Source organism: Nannobrachium achirus (assembly GCF_963921795.1).
Source record: "Nannobrachium achirus genome assembly, chromosome: 4".
NCBI classification, from domain to species: domain Eukaryota; kingdom Metazoa; phylum Chordata; class Actinopteri; order Myctophiformes; family Myctophidae; genus Nannobrachium; species Nannobrachium achirus.
The window spans coordinates 11114800-11137331 of NC_137813.1; the positions used below are offsets into that span (position 1 = coordinate 11114800).

General features: G+C 41.2%; 1 protein-coding gene across 1 annotated transcript; it reads right to left on the bottom strand.

Moving 5' to 3' along the window:
• Positions 1-694: 694 nt before the first annotated feature.
• On the bottom strand, positions 695-21836 carry bri3 (brain protein I3). The gene is made up of 4 exons (XM_080724000.1): positions 21535-21836; positions 20357-20656; positions 12033-12141; positions 695-5786 (listed from the first exon to the last, which is right to left on the bottom strand). Exons 2-4 carry the CDS (start codon positions 20598-20600, stop codon positions 5654-5656), a joined length of 486 nt encoding a protein of 161 aa, XP_080580126.1. The 5' UTR covers positions 20601-20656; positions 21535-21836; the 3' UTR covers positions 695-5653.
• Positions 21837-22532: the final 696 nt, after the last annotated feature.

Genomic DNA, 22532 nt, shown 5'->3' on the forward strand with positions numbered 1-22532 from the left:
CCTAGTTTTAGTAAAACATGTTTTAATTAACCCTTAAAACATTACCCTTCTGCTAAAAATGTACATCCGATGAAATCGACATCTGTGATTGGTGGAGCTTGCGTTTACCTCGGAAATAGCTACTGCCCCCCATCAGCCCGGCAGCTTAATGCACGTCAGGAGAACACAGTGCGCGAGCGTCTTTCTTTTACAGATATGATGCACTATGTTAAATAAGAGATGAAAATCACTAAGTGTCAGGCAATATCATGGCCTGGATAACTAAATGGAGCGTGGTTTATGGGATACATTTCAGGAAATAAATGTAATTCGCAATGCTTTGTGGGAGTGTAGTTTCTGCAGTTTTGACAAAAATATGTACACAGTGTTGTACCCTGGCCTTTTTTAAGCCTTCTAATTAATCGTTGCAGTAAAAAAAAAAAGTGTGTCATGTTTCCTCACAAGCCGGAGCGGCTTTGCTTAAACATTTAAGCAATAACATGTTTAAGCAAACATATACAAGTTGTTACTAGTGTTTCTACATTGCAGTATTGATACTTTAACTTAAGGACAAACCTTTTCCAACCACTGGTTTATGCCAGTACTCGTGTAAGAGATGAACAAAGAGCCACAGATGAGGTTATAATAAGCGCTTCTTTTTATTTACAATAATTTTCTCTCATATAAAAAGTAAGAACCTCATTCATAACAGCGTGCGGTAGTGTGTTTTCAAAGCAAAGAACAGATAAAAAAAAAAAAAAAAAGATAAACCCCTCTCCCGTTTCCCAGTAACATTTTAATCTTTACAGAAGCAATACGTCCTGCTGTGATAGAAGACGTATAGACACAGACAGACACAGATAGACATTCAACCATTGATTGTCTGCGGTTTAGGAGGAATGGGGTACGAACCTGGGGGTGGGCGACATGGTGATGAATATCGTTGAGAGACAATGTAATTCACATAATGCCTTTTCAGAGATATTGTATATATCGTGATACAATGAGGGAGCCTTGTAAAAAAAATCCTGTTGAATTGTTAATACAGAGATTCATTGCAGAATTCATTTAAATATACATTTTGGTCTAAATCGGTAGTTCTCAAACTTTACAATGTCAAGGTCTCCCCTTAACTCTTAAGCCTCGATCAGAGTCGGCTCCGCGTCTTTTTGAGTCATGAAACTACAATGTTACGTCATTCCTCGCGGTGAAGAGCTTTCTACCACGAGTCCCGACACATCTCTCTGTTTTTACTATCAGACAGACAGGCTCTTCACCCCGTTCACTGATTGGTCAATCTAGACTAGTCAGTCACGGTGAATAGGTCTCCACCGTGGCGTACTGTGATGGCCTTCACTTATTTTCTGACTTGAGGTGGAAAGCTTTCCACCTCAAATTTGCGGTGGATAGCTCTTCACCGTAGACTCTGATCGAGGCTTAAGGGTCCCACAAGCCAAGGATCTTTTTTCCTTTAGTTTGTGTTACCTTGTGGGTGGTTGTACTGTCACGTAACTTGAAAAACAACCATAAAAACAACATGAAAAAGAATTGTTTATCGTATCGTGATACCGCTTGGAAAAATATTGTGATATTGTATTTTTCCATATCGCCCACCCCTATTACAAAACTCGATTTACAGCCGAAAATAGCCGATCTACAAGCTGCACAATGCTTCGAGGACACGGCATGTCGTGAGCTCACAGATCGAATATCTTCAGCGTGCGAAACGCCATATTGCTGAGTACAAATGATGCATTTATATACTTCAAAGTACAACAGAATCGCGACAAAATTAGACGATCTAAAAGCGAAGGTGTTGTGAGCTTGTAGATGGGCCTTTTCCCCACGTTGGTAGGCCTGTCACAATTATCACATAATCGCAATTATTCTAGATAATCCCAAATGTTGTCGCTTAAATTGTGAGTCGTCACCATCATTACCATGTTTCTAGATGTATATTTTCAATTCAAACATATTGGAAATGGCAGATCTAGAAGCACAAAACACATCACATCGTGTCGCATTTTGAGCTTGTGGATCGTCCATTTCCACTGCCCTGCGCACCTTTGGTTTTCCAAAGCCTAATGGAAACTTGACTTTTTATGCATAACGTACAATGACAGAAGACATGCAATTACGTCGCTAATCATAATTATATTTGAGCGACAATTAATCGTCACATAAATAGTCATAATGGTGACAGCCCTAAATGTCGCTGCACAGAATTGAAGCATGAGATGTCCTATAGGGCGTAGAATGCCAGAGATGTTGACCAGAGATTATACATCGTTACTTGCATGACTTATTTAACTTCTAAATGCTTCGTTTAACCAAACCCTGCATCGTCGTCGCGGTCGGGCAGAAACCTTGCATTTCCAAAACGTTCATTCTTCAGGAAATGGAAGAAAAGAAAACAGAAAAAAAAGGATCTGTGTGTTCTAGGGCATTCACGAATAGTGATTATTAGTATTTGAATTATTCGACCTCAAAGTATTCGAATAGTCGAATATTCGACAGGACTGGACAAACAGTCAAATATTAAGTAAGCAAGAGGCGTTGCGAGGCATGTATATTGGCTATTTTCACAATATGTATCTGTGGAACCGAGTCACATTAAATGTAATACCTATTCCAAGTGATTGTCAGCGTGGGGGTCCCCAGTTCAAATATGTTTATTTTGGGGGTCACAGCCTAAAAAGGTTTGAGAACCCCTGGTATGGAGTATTAACAAATTCATCCAACAGGGGCATTGACAACTCATTCTTATGACTTCCTATCTAGCCAAGCTTTATAAACTATATATTTCCTTAAAGAGAAAAAAATAAATTAAAAAAATAAGCGAATATTCGACTTCGGTGAACAACGTTGAATAGTGACTTTGATATTCGAATATTTGGTGAATGCCCTAGTGTGTTCAACTTCCAATGGATCCAACGTAGTCATTAATCACAATCTCTTTCTTGTTAATACTTTTCATTGGTTCAATATTCATTTAGGAAAAAAATAAAGAAAAACAAGACACGGAATGGCAAGCATAGCAGATTACAAGCTAACCGCGAGCTCGCACGGATCGGCCATTTCCGCTACTTCTACGCAACGCTCTGGTACGATTAATTAGTGCAGTAATTTTACGAAAACAAAAAAACATTAAAAGTTGAACTATGGACTTTCTGCCCGACAGCGACGTTATACTTCATTGACCGGAGTCAATGAAGGATGTGTGGAAAGGATGTGTGGATACGGGATGGGGTCTCTAGTATATCGTCATCGTCGGGTGAAAACATTGTATATCCAAAACTCTTCGTTTTGCATTTATCATTTAAAAAAATATTTAAACTAGTGAAAACAGCCGATCTACAAACTCACAACGCCTCGCACCGTGAGGCGTTGTGTGCTTATAGATCTGTTGCTTTCACTACCTGTGCAACAGCCTTGTATGAAGAAGTGGGGATTTACTTCGCGAAAAAACATACACATTTGAAACTTGGAGATACGAGGTTTTTGCCCGACAGTGACAATATACTAGACAACTAGAGCCCCCATCCTTTTTTCAATCTACAAGATTGTAGATCGGCTATTTACGCAGCATGTTGGCCCCCTCCAGAAAAGGGCCATTAGGGTTGAGATGGTTAAAGGAGCACTTCATACATTTTCAACCTTACCTTCACATAACTGGTCCTCACTAATGCCCATTATAAAGATGGCACCATTTCTGTCCACTCACTCTGTCTCATCTCAGAGTTGTAGTAATTGTATAGTTTTTTGTTGCAATGTAAAAACACAAGTGCTACTCAACATGGCTAATTAATAGCTTAGGATCCCCATCGAGAATGTGATTGTATTGTATAATATGTACATCTTATAATGAGATTTGTTGAGGACCAATTATACGGAAGATGAGGTCGAGAAGAAAAAAAAATAAGTTGCTCGTTTAAATGTACGAGTGAGCGCATGGGCAGCAGAAGTCTAAAAATACAGCTTCAGAGAATCCATCATGCCTTTTGAAGAACGTGGAGGGCAGGGCATTTCAGTCCGTTTATACCTGAGGTAAGCCCTGGAAGGAAAAGCGCAGAAAATTGCAAGAATCATACCAACAAAAGAAAAAAGAAAGAAAAGAGAATAATGAACGGTCAGTGCAAATATGGCCCCAGGAAATCATTGAAATCATATCATCATTTATCAAAAAGCAGACAAATTGATTTGTCTGACAAAAAGTCTTTCGTTTCAGCCGGCACAGTCTGTAAGTCCGGGGAGGACAAAGCGAGTGATTCTTCCACGAATCGTTCCATTGGCAAGCCTGCGCCGTTCCCCACGCCGCAGGAATAATCTTTCCACGGGCTAGCCTGCAGCGTTATCACACAGCGGACAGAACATTTCCATTGGCAAGCCTGCGTCGTTTCCACGCCGCAGAAAGTAAAGTCAACAAAAAAAACGAGGGCTTTGTTAACGTCAACGTTTCACTTTAACAAAGTCGTTTTCACGAGGGATCTGCGTGAAACGGCTCGGCGCCCATGACATACGCCGCACATAACTGACGGCCAAAGAAAATAAACAAAATAAAATGAGACAGAAAAGTCAAAGCAAAAATCTCAACTGTATGGCGAAATAAATGACAAAGAAAACGATTGAATCCACGAGGCACAATGTCTGTGGCTCGGTTCACCATGATGTCACAAAACACAAAGGAATGTGCTCCGATATGTGGATTAACTCAGTGGTTCCCAAACATACTCCTGTAAAGGACCTCCCACCCCCAAATCTGAAAGTATTTTGTGCCAGGGATAATTAGTTGTTCTTCAATGAATTTAGACAGAAACAAATTGAATACTTTCATAACCACTTCAATGGTTCGATTTAAACTATTCATACGTTCATTTAATCGCCATCGAGGCAAAAGTGTGAATGGTGGCGATATATGTTCATGTGGCCCAATTTAAACCTACTGGACAGTCAAAGAGACGTCGTCTAGCCTTCCCCCGGCAATAGTTATGACAACTGACAAAAACGTACACTTTTTGGCCACTACACGGCACTAATAAAAAAAACTGAACATTCATGATTGGCTTATAATTCTGCTGTACAACAAACAGTCATTCTCTTCAAGGACCCCCAATTTGAAAGGAGTTTCGTCCCACGTGGGACCCCCAATCTACACCGTAAAAAAATCCTCAATGTTAACTTAATCAAGATTTGCTAATTTCCTAGTTATCCTCAAATGTCTAATTATTGATAATCATTTGGCTGGGGACCCTCGAAAAAGTTTTTTTTCTTTCTTTTTTTTTTGTATTTTAGAGTGTATAAATGGAACTGGTCCATTTGGTTAAAATGTGTACACTCTCAGATCTACAGACAGACCCTTAAGGGTCCATTTAGCTCCTAACTATGAGTCATTTAGCTGTAGGGGAGGGGAGGCTGCCTAGAACCCCCTCAAGGACCCCCTGGGGGTCCCCAGAACCAATGTAGAGAACCAAAGCTGTACGATATATAAATGGCAACAATCGGTGTGCAATGATTAAGAAAAAATAACAAAAGAAAAATAAAGCGTTTGTCTGTGTGTGTGTGTGTGTGTGTGTGTGTGTGTGTGTGTGTGTGTGTGTGTGTGTGTGTGTAAAGTATGTCTGCTTGTAGAAGTGAGTCAGTCAGTAAATCCAGCCCTGGCTGCAGTTTGGTCCTCCTAGCCGAAGGTGGCGCCACAGTTGGGGCACCTTCTCTGGCGCAGTGCAAAGCAGAACAGGATGCCCAGCGGGAAGAAGAAGATGGCACACATGATGCCCAGGCACGTGAAGTCATCTTCCAGAACACCCACCCTGGAACACACACACACACACACACACACACGCACACACCCAAACATTTATTTATGTCCACATAAGAGATACAGTACAAGGACACAAATACCAGTAAGACTCCCTAATTGGGAGATAAGCGACCGTCAGGTCGCAGCGTGATTTTAGGGCAAAATCTGTAGGAGCAGTGTCCAAAAATGTGTTTAAAAAAATCGTCCTGAAGGTGGCGCTAAATGGGACAGATCCATATGTTGATGACATGAGTGTAGAGCAAGTGTGTACCGATTTGCATGATTGTAGGAGCAGTGTCCAAAAATATGTTTTGCAAGACTCGGCCTCATGGTGGCGCCAAATAAAGTACAGTCAGCAAAAGTCAGGAATTTACTGGAGAATTTTTTGCACCACACTTCCGGTTAACAGCAGACAAACAAGCTCACGTCGCGTCGCAGATGCAACCGTTGTGAGCTTGTAGATCACACTCGGCTGCAGCGCCGGAAGCTCCGTCCAACTTCTGCGCAATGCATTATGGGATGTTGGAAAGTTGTGGATAGAGGGTATATGATCATATCTGAAGTGACAATTTAAGGACGTTTTAAAACCTCTAAAACAACAAATCAAACATTGGCAAAATTGTCAAATATTAGAGGCAGAAATTGTAAAAATTTAAATAGTTTTCACAATAGAATCGTGTAATACAAAGTGTAATGCCTCAACTCTTAGTGCTCGTCAGGGTGGGGTAGGGGGTTTCCACAGTTAAATTATGATTAGTTTGGGGTTGCGGCCTGAAAAGGTTGACTGCATTAGAAACACATCTGTCTACAAGCTACTTTTTGATATGCCTATTAATGGAAGAGAGAGGGAGCCAAATTTCCAAGTGGGAAGGAAAAGGACAGGGGGTGATTCTGTGGTGTTCCAAATTAATGTTTTACTTAAAGCGGGTATTTTCAGGCCATTTCCACAAAATTAAAATGTTTCTTAAAATAATAACAAAAATGTAAATCTTGGACCCGCCTCCACCACATGGTGGCGAGATCGGGTGTGATGCAATCGAGAAGCGCCTGTTGCTGTTGCACTGTAGTTCTTACACTATTCAGAAAAGGTGGAGAAACACTGGTGTGAGTAAAGCAACAAGGAACTCTTTAAAATACACTTCAAGGGAATAGAAGAACAACATGTGACGAAGACAATTGAGCAAGTATCCTTCAAAATGCCATGAAACCCATCTGAATGAATGAATGCAGCCACACATGAATACTGCAGAGTCATCAATTACCCTTCAAAACTCCATGGAGCTGATCTGAATGCGGCCACACATGAATGCTGACTCATCAATTATGCTTCAAAATGCCATGGAGCTGATCTGAATCAGTGGTGGAAAAAACACTCATATGTTTTACTTCAGTAAAAGTATCAATACCGTAAGGTAGAAACACTCTGTTACAAGTTAAAGTCCGGTAATCAAAATGTACTTCAAAATGTACTTGACTAAAAGTATTGGCATCAAAATATACTTAAAGTACCAAAAGTACTAGTAAGACGCCTCAGGGCGACACGTGACCTTGCCCTAAAGGGCGAGGTCACGCCACAACTTGCCCATCTGGCCAGTGATGTATATCGGACCAGTATACCCATAAATGGAGACCCCTGGTAAAAGTATTCACTGGGCAGATTGTCCCATCTCCCAAATTCAAAATGTATTCAAAAAACATTTTGAAAAGAGCTGATCTACAAGCTCTGTGAGCTTTGGATGTAATGTAATGGAGTAGAAGTAAAAGTACTCCACTAATGTAAAACATACCTAACAATTGTACAGTACTTGAGTAAATGTACTTTAGTTACTTTAGACCACTGACTCATCAATTATCCTTCAAGAACAGCCATGGAGCTGATGTGAGTGCAGCCACACATGAACGCAGAGTCATCATAAGATGTGAGCCAGGTCTTATGACTGCAACATGCTGACCGCCATGAAAGGCTGAATTATCACCACTCACAGAAACAACAAACCAACCCTGATCCAAATCTATTTGCTGAAGCACATTTAAAAACAGCAGCAGCTGACCAGAGTGTTGTACAATCAAATATAGCAAAAACAATAAAACCAATAAGGAGACATACTGTAGCAGCTTAAAGGGGTCGTTCACCCTCAAAATGAGTTTTTTCCCCCTCTCGATTACATACTGTACTTACCACATGGGGACTTGAAATCATGGATATTGTTTTGTTTTTGTGGCATTCCTAAGACAATAATTCTTAGTAATTGTAATTGTGTAGCAAACACAACAGGATCATTTCATATTATACATTTAATTTTCAGTTGATCAAAATAAACATTTAAACCTTGTCATGCTGCGAGGCGTTGTGAGTTCGTAGATTGACTATTTTAGGCAAAGAGGATTGGTGTAGAGGGGAAAAGGAGCAGACTAAGCACAGAGTGAAAGGTGTCAGGTTTATTAAGTATTGACGGTTCAAGTGGTCAAATATCTGAAAAAAACATGAATACAAAATATACTGAGGATAGTGCTGTCAAACAATGAAACTATATGGAATCTCTGAACAGGTTGTGGGGGTCCCTGCTTCATCGCTCTCTCAACTAAGGGGTCCTTGGCCTGAAAACGTTGAAGACCACTGCCATAGAGAACCACTGGTTGTCTATGGAGACACAAAGAGCCTGTTGTGTTCCCTATGGAGACATAAAGAGCCTGCTTTGTTCCTTACGGAGAAACATAGTCTCCTCAACGTATTGGCTTAGGAATGCGACAAAAACTAAAGAATACGCATGAATTCAAGTATCCATGGGGTGAGTAATCAATAGGGGGGAAAAAAACATTTGGAGGTGAACTATCCCTTTAACTCATAATAGACACCCGAGGCCAAGTATACAAATGCCTTCTAAATAAGTAGTTCTCACACAAAATAGCAGATGTACAAGCTTGCAGTGTGGCGCGAAGTGACGAGCTGCGACCTTGTAGATCTCCTATTTTTCAATCGCCTATAAAAGTAAAGTAGGGGGAGAACTGAGACACTTCTTATATTTGCTCCCCTCTAGGCAAACTAAAAGATATATCAGTATAAATGTACACATTTCCCAGTAATGTGGGATGTTTCCTAACAATGGAAGTTATCTGAATCTATTCAAGACAAAGGGCAGTGAAAATATGATTGTTTAAAAAATAAAGGTGGTCTTGTTGTGTCTCACTTTACCCCAGCACCGAGGTAAACTGAGACAGACCAGAGAAATCAAGGTCACATGGCCACAAAATGTGTTCCATTGCCTAGATACAGGGGGTGTCTCAGTTTACCCCACTCTCCCCTATATATAAATAATAACAGTTATATTTCTTGATTTGGTGAGAAGTAAAAATGGTTGAAAACAGTCGGTCTGGACTGGAGGTGCTTATGAATAACAGTAATACAAATCAAAGCATATTAGTTGTGACATGGCAGTCACTCAAACCTGGGTTTTTTTCCCCCTAAACATTAAGACCTTATGATCACTACAGTTGCTTTCAGTTACCAACCGTTGGGGATTTTCTGTACAGTACAAAACAGTTCCTCAACCATACGGCGTCCTAACTGTACCCTACGGTAAGTTGTGTGTGTGTGTGTGTGTGTGTGTGGACTTTGTCATGTGGGAGGGATTTAAAAAAAAAACTCTTATGTCCAAAACAGTTACTTCTCACGATTCACATTAAAAAATAGCTAAAACAATCGCAGATCTACACATCTGCTATTTCTGCTACTATTGTGTGACACGACACAATAGTATGATGAAATAGGGTATTCATTTACGGAAAGAAAATAAATATAGAAACAATATGGAGATCAGAGGTTTCTGCCCTACAACAAACGATTTCCAAGTGGCACCACAAGGCTTATCTGCACTGCTGGAAAGTAACTATGTAAATTTATCCTACTCAAGTACAATACGTTTTTTACTTTACTCGAGTACATACACCTCAGAAGCACATCATTTCACTCTGCTACATTTCTTCGACAGCTTTAGTTACCACTTACTTTGCAGAATTAGATTAATATACAAAACATAAATTAACCACTTGAGCCCTATTTTAATCTGTGGCTACTACTACTTGTAACAGAGTAGAGTATATGTCTGCATTTAGTTAGGTAAAGTTAGCCAAAAGTTAAACCAATCTGGGAACTAAATCAAAATCAATATCTTTCTTCACAAATGTGTTCATAAAGGTGTCAACTATCCCTTCTGAACTTTCTCAATCACAACTCCCTTGGGTAACTTTGTGGGAACCAATACAAGTTGGGGGTATTGGGATACCTGGGCCTGGGATTAAAGGGGATAAAATGAAAAAAATGCCAATATGAGCATATGGGGTGGGTAATTAGGGTATTTTCGGGCTGCTGAATCCATTCCAACCATTAGTTTTCAGTTTAAATGACTCCTTGGCCATAAAATAGGCCTAATTGGCTAAGGCTTAGCCAATCATGTCATTCCAGTTCACCTGTGTCCTGTTAGTCCCTATGCTTTAAACCCTTTTGAGTGTTCCTTGTCAGATTGTATCATGTTATCATGTGTGTCATGATGTGCGCTTACCCACCTGATCTTGAATAGTTTTCATGAATTCAAACCCTACTCCAACCATTTTTTTATTGACAATATTATGTCTTGTGGACACAAAAAGGTAGTTTGTTGTGGCCTATTTTATGGCCAAGGAGTCATTTTTACTGATAACTAATGGTTGTTAGTTCCCAGATTGGTTTAACTTTCAGCTAACTTTACCTAACTAATTGTGGTTGCAGATATACTGCTTAAACAGATACTGCTTATCATGGGCACAGAGACAAGGGAAGTGGCACATTTATTTACCCTGACTGGCAATTGTACACACACACACACACACACACACACACACACACACACACACACACACACACTCGCGATTACACACACAAGCTTGTAGATCTGCTATTTTCACTACTGTTGTGTGACGCTCTTGTCTTGTATGATGAAGCAGGGCATTCATTTACAAATACATTGAAATATGGGAGATACAAGGTTTCTGCCCGACCGCAACAATGTTCTATTGGAGTTCACTCTTACAGCAGGGTCAACAGGTTCAACACCATTCTTCAAAAATAGCAGATCTACGTACACTATGAGCTTGTTTAGCACTATGAGCTTGTAGATCAAAAACATGTGTGCAAATCTTTGAATATATATTTTAACCTCAATCTTTGCTTCTGGGCGTCCCTGGAACTAAATATTTTAACATAAAAGGGTTTGAGAACCACTGATGTTAGTTATCAACAAACATTTTTTAGAAAACTATTCAGATATATATTTGTAATGGGTTTAAAAGTGTGTGGAAATAATAAAAAGCGATGTGGAAATAATAATGGAAATATGACATTTCTTTTAATGTCTTCCAGTTGCTTTTGTAAAAAAACGAGCAAAGATAACTGATCAGGCCATTGTAATATTTGTGACGTGCAGAGTTTGCCTGCTAGTGAACCTTGACCTGGGCTGACCTCTGCTCCCCCCCCCCCCCCCTCCTCTAAGTCCAGTCACATGTTGGGAGCGGGGTCACATGACTGCCCCCAGTGGGGTCACATGACTGACCCCGGCACTCAGGACGTTGACTCAGGACAACAACAGCATGGAAAATCCTCCTTCCTTCAACCATGGACTGAACCGGAGGTCAGCAGATTGGATGAATACTGATGCAATGTGTGTACCACCACGACCAGGCAACATGCTGCATTCAGAACTGCAGACTCAATCCCTAACTTCCGATGTAGTCTCACCTCTTCAGACTCCACCTTAGCCCAGATAATATCGCTACAAGCTCACAAGGCATTGCAATGGAAGCGTGGAAATCTGCCATTTCCGCAACTTTTGTAACGTTTATAATTTGTGTTTGTTCGGGGGTTTTTCCCCCCAATATGGAAACGATTATGACAATTATCTCGATATTATCAATAATATGGCGAATAGGCGTTCATGCAATAATTGTCAACAGGCCTACATACAGTACGTATATACAGTGTATGAGTGTCTACTTTATACATAGCAGATATGAGCCTCTCTAATCTATAAGCAACAGGTTCAGTCACACAGTGATCATGGGAGAGACGCACAAATCACATGCTTATCAAGTGACCTTATCTCGATGTGACGTGTCGAGAGCTGAAACCTGGAAGTGAAATTGGAAGTGATTGGGTTGAGTGTGTGTGTGTGTGTGTGTGTGTGCGTGCGTGCGTGCGTGCGCGCGTGCGTGCGTTTTCTCTCACCTGCATGCGGGGCAGCCTCCCACCACCACCACGGAGGGCTGTATGATGGTGTAGGTCTGTTGTTGGTGAGGGCTGTAGGGTTGCTGGGAGATGGCCTGGGTGGGGTAGCCTGGATGATGAGGAAGACACGACATAATGAAGGTTACAATCCAATCCAATCCAATCCACTTTATTTATAGACAACAGTGCTGTACACCAGGGGTCTTCAACAGGGCGTCCGGGACCCCTAGGGGGTCCTCAGAGTTACTACAGGGGGGCCACCAAAAGTCCCTCCCCCAGAAATCGTTCAGACGGGGCACAATGTCAGACTCAAGCGTCAGCCGAGTCTGAAATCAGGCTACTTGATTACAAGAACAGTATGGCCAGCACGCCAGTCTAAAGTCCTACTGGTACTTTTAATGAATTAAGGTACGGGCAGCAGACACGGAACACGTTTCAGCATCAAGCCATGCTCAGTCAGCGTGCAGGACACGATGAGACACACTGAGGAAGGCTTGATGCCCAAATGCCAGGGAGTCCTGGGCTGGACGTTATGTTCTTGTGAGTCTTGGTGAGCCGTGCACCCGGCACACTGCATTCATACAGAGCATACATGGACAACTGGCGGCCCTCACCTTCACTTAATGCGGCCCGCTGGTTAATAATGGAATACTGAATATATTATTGATTTCAGCTGTTACAATTACTAACATGACCTGCTTTAATTATGTCTATATTAGTAGCTTAATGACTAGTATAGTAGTATTAAAATGTTTCTTTTATGTCCAATGTAGGTATTTGTTTAGGTTCATAAAGTTAACATGAGTATATAACTAAATGTGTTTGAAATTAAATCAAAATGTTACATTTCAGGATTCCAATTAAAAAATAACAACAAATAATTCAGGATTCCAATTCAAAAGAAGCAAAAAATAGCCGATCTACAAGCTCAAAACGCATCGAGTGAAGGTGGAAATATAGTGGCCCTCGCCATCATCAAAGTTGCCCACCCTTGATACAGAGGGTGCTCGTTTTAGTTTGAACTATGAACATAATATGTTACCATAAGTATTGTGGTAGGTGCAACTGTTGACGAGATTATTCTCTATCCATTCCTTTTTCACACAATAAAAATAAGAAAAGCGCATTCTTTTTTTTTTCTTCCAGAGAATCAATCACTTAAACAGGATTTTAAACTAAGTTGTGAAAAATCAGAAGATCACCTACTATCACTAATTATTATTTTCATATCTTTTAATTTTTTTTATTTTTTGACAAAATTACATGATCAAAATCGTGATTGGTTATTAATCTATTGTGTACTTGTTTTATTAAATTGTAAATATTTTGGTGTGTCAGCCGTAAAGTATTGTAGTTCCAAAGGTTTGTCAAACGTTCCTTTGCTAATGGTACACAAAATATCACAGTGTGCCTCACATGATTCATGATCTCACATGAACAGTTCAATGAACCATTCAATGCAAAGACTGTAAATATGATCTAAACCCACCATGGTTCAATAATTGAAGAGCATGAGCTGTCTGAGGCAAGATACTTTAATAAGTCTTCAACTGTTAGTAGTGGCGTGGAAATAATATGAATAATATTTTGATCCTTAAAAAGGAACATTTCACTCCTAACCTTTTTCTATATCATCTTCATACAGGACAATTATTGTTCCTCACTGATTCTCACTATAACAAGGGTTATTCTCATACATCCCAAAACTTTCAGGCCGCGACTGCCCCAAAATAATCCTAATTGAACCGAGCACCTCCCCACCATGACAAGCTCTTGGAAATGTGGCCATTACATTTAGTTTGACTTGGTTCCACAGATGAATATTGTGAATACAGTCGAACAAGCTCACAATGCCTCGCAGTAAGCTTGTAGTTCTGCTATTTTCACAATGTTTGCCTCTTTCTTGTGCAATATTTGACAATTTACGTAATTTTTACTTTAGAAATGTGCAGATGCCCTGTATACACTTAGTATACTGTATGTTGGTTTGTTTACTGTCAAGTGAGAAAACAATGTTGCACATTCATCTGGGGACCCCCCAAAACAACTCGGGGACCCCCTTCATGAGAGTCCAGAGTCTCAGTCTGGGAAACTGTAATCTCTGTCTACATGATTTCTGGTAACACAATGTGCCAACTGATGAAATCATCTGTCATTTCAAACGAGATTTCAAGAAGTGACTTGTATTGATGCAACAACCGTGGCTTCTATTTCAGCATGCCAACTTTCCAGGAAGAGCAAGGTTGTTGGTTTCTGTCAGCTTGCCTTGGAATCCCCATGCGTCGTTGGTAGGCAGGTTTCTGAACTGTCCACAGAAACTGATGACACACCAATGGTGCCATTGTATAATTAGGGATGAGACAAAAATCATAATCGTTTCGGAGATTTTAATTTATTTTGAAACCTTTGAAATCTTTAGTAGTCTCTCAAGAACAGACTAACTGAGCTCCAGTTAAGTGAAAAGGACCTTTTCTTTGACGATGGCTAGCCAGATTGCTGACATAGAAACATAGTTTTTTCCAAAACACCTTAGAAGGATTCAAAAAACACTTTCGGTCAAAATTCAAATTTTCAATTTTTTTCAAAAATAGCAGATCTACAAGCTCACAGTGCGGCACTCGGTGCCGCGCTGTGAGCTTGTAGATCTGCAAAAAAAGTTAAAGCATAAAATAATAATACACAATACTGTGTACGCGTTCTGATTAAACCATCTATACTTGATAAAAACAGACCTGTAAAGAGCGTGTTTGGTAGCAGATCTACAAGCTCTCAACACGTTACGTTGCGAGAGCTTGCATATCGGCTACTTAAGTTCGCACCAAAATAGGGATGTTCAGGGATGATTAAGCCAGATTCATGATAAAGTCATATGATTGTCCTGGATTACATCAGACAGTGATACAGCAGGTTTCTCAACGCTAAGCCTAAACCTGAGAATGGCACCGCTTTCAATTCTGCTCTCAAAACAATAAAGTTATGAAATGCTTTGCTTTATGAGGTTACATTGAGGTCAACAGCTTCCTTAATCCACTTCTCCTTTGGCTGATCAATATCTAATCGTTCAGTTCACTAATTTAACTCCTGTTTTAAAACATTGAGGAAAAATCCTACGCACTGGCAGCCTAAAGAACTGTCTGATGGTTCATCTTCAGAATGACACTTCTCGGGTACAAACAACGACGACAACAGCAGCACAAAGCTCTGATGCTATTGTTCGTTCCAGGATAACAAACGACAATGAGCTCTTCTATTCTTGTTGGCGAGCATGAAGTCCTAGCGGAAGTGGCGGTGTCGACAGCGTGCAGCATCGTGGCTTCATCATGTCTGCTGCCAACATTCTGTCTGATGCAAATGAAACCAACCACTAATGTCCCCATATCCTTCCTGGGCCTGTTGTCTCCTCCTATAACCCCTCTATCCTCACTTCAACCGGAAGTACAAGGCTGATCAGTAACAGCAACCTTTTAGAAATGAAGTGCAGTGTTTTTATTTTCTAGATCAGGGGTCTTCAACAGGGGGTCCGGGACCCCTAGGGGGTCCTCAGAGTTACTACAAGGGGTCCTCCAAATCTTACAATACTTTTTTAAATTAACAACTTGAACCCCAGCGTCCATATTCTGAGACCTGTAGCTAAAAATAGCAGATCTACAAGCCTCGTGCTGCAAAGAGATTAGGTGTAGAGGGGAAAAAGAGCAGAGTAAGTACAGAGTGACAGGTCAAATTATTAGGTTATGATGGCTCAAGTGGTTAAATATCTGAAAACACAAATTGACATGAATCCAAAATACACTGATGATTGTGCTGTCAAACGATGAAACTATATGGAATATATGAACAGGTTGTGGGGGTCCTTGTTTAATTTCTCTCTCAACTAAGGGGTCCTTGGCCTGAAAACGTTGAAGACCCCTGTTCTAGATGGCCAGTGTGCCATGTCAACATACATTTTAACACCCCATCAAAATTCATATTTTGATTGACAGGACATTGTTATAACGATCCTTGGACTCTGGAAATAACCCACCTATCTCCCAGACACCCTCCCCCAGTCAGAGTTCAGAGTTTTAAATAACTAATGTATAATTATGAGCAGGATCTTATTTGCTGTAAATTAGGTGATCATACCTCCCCTGTGGCAATGCTGGCACCTGTGCCCAAGGTTGCCTACCCCTGTCCTAGGAGCTAGGAGTGAGGATAAGGAGGCATCACTGAGGAGCTAGGAGTGGAAACTTTTCATTGTTTCTGGTGCCCCCCCCCAAAAAAAACATTCCTCTATAGAAACAAACAGAGGAAACTTTTCACTGTTTTTTTGGTAGAAGGGGATGTTTTTGAAGCAAGAAAAACAAACACTGAAAACACACACAGTGAGAGGGCAATGTGGTACACAGACCACCACACTACTGCAGTGGTACTGATGACATAAGGATAGGATCAGTGTGGTACACAGACCACCACACTACTGCAGTGGTACTGATGACATAAGGATAGGATCAGCGTGGTACACAGACCACCACACTACTGCAGTGGTACTGATGACATAAGGATAGGATCAGTGTGGTACACAGACCACCACACTACTGCAGCGGTACTGATGACATAAGGATAGGATCAGTGTGGTACACAGACCACCACACTACTGCAGTGGTACTGATGACATAAGGATAGGATCAGCGTGGTACACAGACCACCACACTACTGCAGTGGTACTGATGACATAAGGATAGATCAGTGTGGTACACAGACCACCACACTACTGCAGTGGTACTGATGACATAAGGATAGGATCAGTGTGGTACACAGACCACCACACTACTGCAGTGGTACTGATGACATAAGGATAGGATCAGTGTGGTACACAGACCACCACACTACTGCAGTGGTACTGATGACATAAGGATAGGATCAGTGTGGTACACAGACCACCACACTACTGCAGTGGTACTGATGACATAAGGACAGATCAGTGTGGTACACAGACCACCACACTACTGCAGTGCTACTGATGACATAAGGATAGGATCAGCATAGAGAACTGATACAGATTAAACAAGTGAAATTGGAAGTGATGACACAAAGAAATGAGCAGACATAATTGGAAATGGAACGCCATAAAACATAAGCTGATAAACTCCTGTTTGGCTGAATTATTTGAAATTGTCACCCAGCTGAAAATGCATTTTCTGCTTATTAAAAAGCTGGAGACAGGGAGACTCATTGAACAAACAGTGCTTTAGCCTTAAAAAAAAGGGGGAAAAGGGTATTTTAGGTCTTGTTTCTTAAGAGTGGCTGCTTATAGAGCATCGCAGCGGAAGTGGATTCCTGGGGTCACTTAATATTCCCCATTCATTTTCGCCATAGACTTTTACAAAAATATTTATAACAATTATGTTAAGCCTCGAACCAAGCCATCCAGGATGGAGGTGAATCATGACCATATTATAACCTTTTTTTCTATGAAAAGAACATTTTGAAAATTAAACAAAGGTTATATGGTCATGATTCACCTCCATCCTGGATGGCTTGGTTCGAGGCTTAACATAATTGTTATAAATATATTTGTAAAAGTCTATGGCGAAAATGAATGGGGAATATTAAGTGACCCCAGGAATCCACTTCCGCTGCGACGCTCTATTTGGGTTTGCTTCAGTTCAATCACTTTAAACCTGTACACACGTCGGCTATTTGAAAATAGCAGATCTACAAGCTCACAACACGTCACATCGCAACGTGCTGTGAGCTTGTAGATCTGCTATTTTCACTTGTTTGGGCCCCCGGGGTGACAACACATTTGACAATTTAGGTCTCCAGCTAAAAAGTTTGGAATGATGTCATGCCCAAGTAGTCACTTATCTTGGGGCTGGTTTTGACATAGAGCTGGTCTGTTTTGTTCTCCCTCTTACAGAAATCTGGCAACACTGGACAGGACCCAGGGCTGCAGACCTGGCGGCTACGAAATGTCATCTCCAGTTCAAAGAGCTTAAAATAAAAGTTCTGTTACAACAGTTACTGCTCTGCAGCAGCAGCAGTTTGTTAAGGTAATGGACCGACGGACGGACTGACTGAATGGCTGCTGCTCAGCATCCCATTCCTCGCGGGGGTAGTGGTGCTGTGATTGGCTAAAATTTGGTTGTCAGGCAACTGCTGACTGGTTAGGCTAACGGTGACAGAACATAAACAATGAAAGAGGTACTGTAGCCTGTTTATGTTACATAGACAATATTATTTAGGTTTTATGTCAACTCAAAACCAATTTCTTTAACCTGATTGACCCATAACCTGTAACTCTGACAGTGTACAAAGGGTTCATTTGCCTCCATTTGTACAATGTACACTGTCAGAGTTAAGGGGAGACCTTGATATTTGAAAGTTTGAGAAACACTGTTGTTTTGTAATGTGTACACTTCTGCTTTGGCAATGTAAACGTATGTTTTCTCAAGCCAATAAAGCCCTTTGAATTGAATTGAATTGAGTGTGTCTCTACCACAGATATAAAAAGCTAGATACCTCGTCCACCGCTGCAGTTGATTGGAGCGACCCGTCCAACTTGATAGGCAGAAAAGCGGAAGTGTCGAGGGCAGACTGCCACTCAAAAACACTACTGGCCAATCACAGCGTGTCTTTTCCGGGACTTATCCAAGGACTACAATTCAATTCAACAGACCCAGTTCCTAGTGTTGCGCGACGCAGCCGTTTTTAAGAGCTGCGTACGAAAAGACCCACCCCCACCTGCCTCTGATTTGCCTACCGACCTTCCGTGTCTGTTACGCACACTGAAGAATTCCAAGCCTGTCAATCAAAAATGCCTATCAATGCGAGACGGGTACCAGAGAGCCGGAAGAGGCGTCTACCTTTTTATGTCTGTGGTCTCTACTACAGTACTACTTGCCTGGACCGCCATTTGTACACTTTCAAGAGTTAAGGGGAGACCTTGAAATTTGAAAGTTTGAGAGACACTGTTGTATTCCGCTTTGGCTACGTAAACATATGTTTTCCCACGCCAATAAAGCCCTTTGAATTGAATTGAGCAGGGACGTGCATAGAGAGGCAGGGGCTGAAAATTCTAAAATGGCCTTTTGGTGAAAATATCAAAACTAGCAGACCTCCAAGCTAACAACGCGTAGCGGCTGCCACGCGCAGTGGACTTGGAGGTCGGCTATTTTCGATGCTTGATTTCTACACAGAGAGAACAATTCTTTCAACACAAGATGCAGCATTCAAGTTCAGGAGAGTTTGGACAAGGCACTTCTCGTGAATGCTGCCTTCAGGTATGACATGGAAAGTGGGGCATTTGCATTTCTTTCACCATAGTAAAACCCTGCTTTCATGGACTAGAGGGCACTTTTTACAGACGGATAAAAGGGCAGGGGCTCAAGCCCCATTTGATGTCTATGTGTATGTGTCTGTCACAGACAGACCCCACTCCCAAGGGAAGACAGACTATGCACCCACTGCACACAACATGTGGTAGAAACAGAGCTTTCTAACCACCTGCCCACTGTACCAAGACATCAGAGACACATACTTCCCACAGATTACACACACCCGGAGTTTGAAAACATGACCAATGATGAAAAACCCCCATACGTACTGGGAGAAATACAACAATGTGCGAACACAGCAGCAAGATTTATGAACTGTTGCGACAAAAGAAGGCTAGAAACACAACCACCCTAAGGACTAAAAACCATGGATTGACATCTAGACCTACTGCACATACAGTATGAAACAGAGCTGCTACCTTTAAATGCATTTTGAGAAAAATAATGCTGTTATTTGTGCCAAAAGCTTTATTTTATACCCTCTATATATATAATAAATGTCACAATGCGACATAACTCTGTTTACACAATGCTCCCACTGTATATTATGTTCCCAATAATTTTCAACTGCTTTTATTTTATTTGTGACACTTGCTTTGGCAATGTAAACATATGTTTTCTTATGCCAATAGACCCTATTCACAGCCCGCCCACGCACGCGCACTCAGCAGATTTCTCAGCAACTTCCTGGTGCTGACGTCAGCTTTGAAGGGTAAAATAACACAGAAATTGCTGGACTTAAAGCCAACAAATCATTATTTTGAACAGTAAAGTAAATTATAATAACGCTTTGTGCCTTTTACTATCCTGTGTTCTTGATCATGCTAGCCGTATTTTATACTTCACTATTCGGAAATTGCATTAAATTTGCGATTTCTGTGTTAACTCTATGGGCTTTTAGTAGGGGAAACACTTCAACCGTGAAGTCAGCACCAGGAAGTTGCGTAGCGTGAATTTGGTCAATAAAGCTCCCTTGAATTGAAATTGAACATTGTGTCTGCTACTTGCCTGGGCCGGCGCTGGGGGGGTACTGGTAGGGCGGCGGGGGTGCCTGGTGGTAGCCCCCCTGGGCGGGGGGGATGGCTCCGTAGTTTCCCTGCTGCTGCAGCGGGGGTCCCGCCATCATGGAGGCCTGCGGTGGCGGGGGGCCCCCCGGTGCCCCGGGGCCCCCTCCTCCGTAGTCGTAGGTACCCGGAACCGTGTGGTAGGCGGGGGGGCGGTCCTGGAGCAGGGGCTTGCTAGTGTCCACCATCTCTGCTTCCTGACCCGCTGTCCCGAACGCGTCGCTTTCAACTTTACCTAGAGGGGCTGTCATCATTTATGACATTTTACATGGCGGTTAGTTGTCACTCAAACAGTGGCGTCAGTACAGAAAAAACTAAGGTATGGCAACATGACTGGTGTCTTGCGCGCGTGCAAGACACCAGTCATGTTGCCATACCTTAAGAAGTACATTCTATTTCTCCCCGTTTCTATGGTTTCTTGGGCTGGATATGGCAGCCTGGAATGGTTGTTCAAGTGCAGCTAAACTTGGCATGTTAGTAAACGTGCCACAATACCTTGTTAAAGTGTCCATTTTTGTTAATTGTTTTTGTTATTTTACTGTAATTTAACAACATAATACAGATAGACAAAGAGACATTCATGGATTTATATTTAAAGGTAACTTTTATTTTCATGGCAGATATGACACAGAACCTAAATACACAAAGAAATTACTATTATGAAATGTTCTATCCGTCTGTCATTCAATGTTATATCAGATGCATAAAGGTTTCCTGTGTAAATAAGCCGAAGCGCTTACTAGGATCTCCTTTTAGTTTTTGTTGACCTTGTACCAGTGAACTGTGCTGTCATGAAACTGTACCTTTTCCTATGCAAACTTATAATAAAGTCTTCAATCAATCAATCAATCAATGACTGACATATTTTGACAACTTTATAAAAATAACATTGATAGTGGAAATAGCCGATCTACAAGCTCACAATGTGTGAAGCTCACAATGCGGTTGTGAGTTTGTAGATCTGCTATTTCCACAAAAAAAAAATTAAACGTTTGAAAACATATGAACATTTTTCAACGTGAAAACGATTATGACGATTATTATGTTACGATTAGACGAGTATGATGTAATAAGTGTGACAGCCTGACAGGCCTATGGAAGTGTTGCGTTTTTTCAACTTACCTTTGAAAGATGTATTAAAAAAAAAAAAAAAAAAAAAAGGAAAAATCCCCTATCCACCCACACAACACAGATGTGCCGCAGTGAAATGGATACTTTCAGTTGTTTTCTGGATACTTTTTATACTATTAGAGTTTAAAAGGCCACCCAGCGCCAAAGATCAAAGCAAACACGCTGCGCCAAAATGAAACTTCTTCGTGCCTTTCTGTCTGTCCTCCATGCGACAACTTTGTCCCCCCACCACAGACCAGACAGACCCCCCCTCCTTCTCGTCCTGTTTGTTTTAAAGCAAGGATTGATCAGTGGTTAATTCATGTCCCTCTTCTGTCTTCTGGTCTGTTGTTGTTCTGCTGCTGCTTTGTGTCATGATCTGCTCTCCTCAGATCAGAGCAGATATGGAAGTGTTTTGTGTTGCTTTTCCTTTCGGATGGATTCTTTTCTTGTGTCACAAGAGTAGAGTCATGTGATGTTCTGCTGCTTGCTGCTGCTGGAACGCCCCCTCTGCGCTGCGCACAGGAAGCAAAGACAGTGAGCTTTCTTAAAGGGACAGTACCCTCAAAATAAAGCTGTAGCTGCATGTGTCAACCATAGGTGTCAACCTAATAAAGGCGTAGGCAACCTTTGGCACGGCACGGGCGGGTGCCAACATTGGCACAGGGGTGGGTGATCATCACTGGCACAGTGGCAGAAGTGTGTGAATTGTGAAATGTCGAAAAAATTGAAACCATTGCAATTAAAAGTATATAACAAATAAACCTATTTGCAATTTACATCCTGCATAGAATTATATATTCATTCAAACTGATAACTTTGATTGGGGAGAGTCTGGGAGATTGCTTGAGTCTATAGGCCTACAGTAGCCTACATCCTAAAATAATATATTTCTAAAGAAAAAGAACACAAATAAAGGTTGTCAAAATCAATTGGAAATATAAATATTACATTTTGATGTGGTGTCATAATTAAACTAAATGTTAATAAGGCACAGTAGGCACACTGAC

Excerpts from the sequence above, each read along its gene's own strand:
- bri3 (XM_080724000.1), bottom strand. The coding sequence starts at position 20,600 with ATGGTGGACACTAGCAAGCCCCTGCTCCAGGACCGCCCCCCCGCCTAC. Across the intron at positions 12,142-20,356 it reads CCCCCCCAGCGCCGGCCCAG|GCTACCCCACCCAGGCCATC; the intron begins GCAAGTAGCAGA and ends CTCATCATCCAG. Across the intron at positions 5,787-12,032 it reads GGAGGCTGCCCCGCATGCAG|GGTGGGTGTTCTGGAAGATG; the intron begins GTGAGAGAAAAC and ends TGTGTGTTCCAG.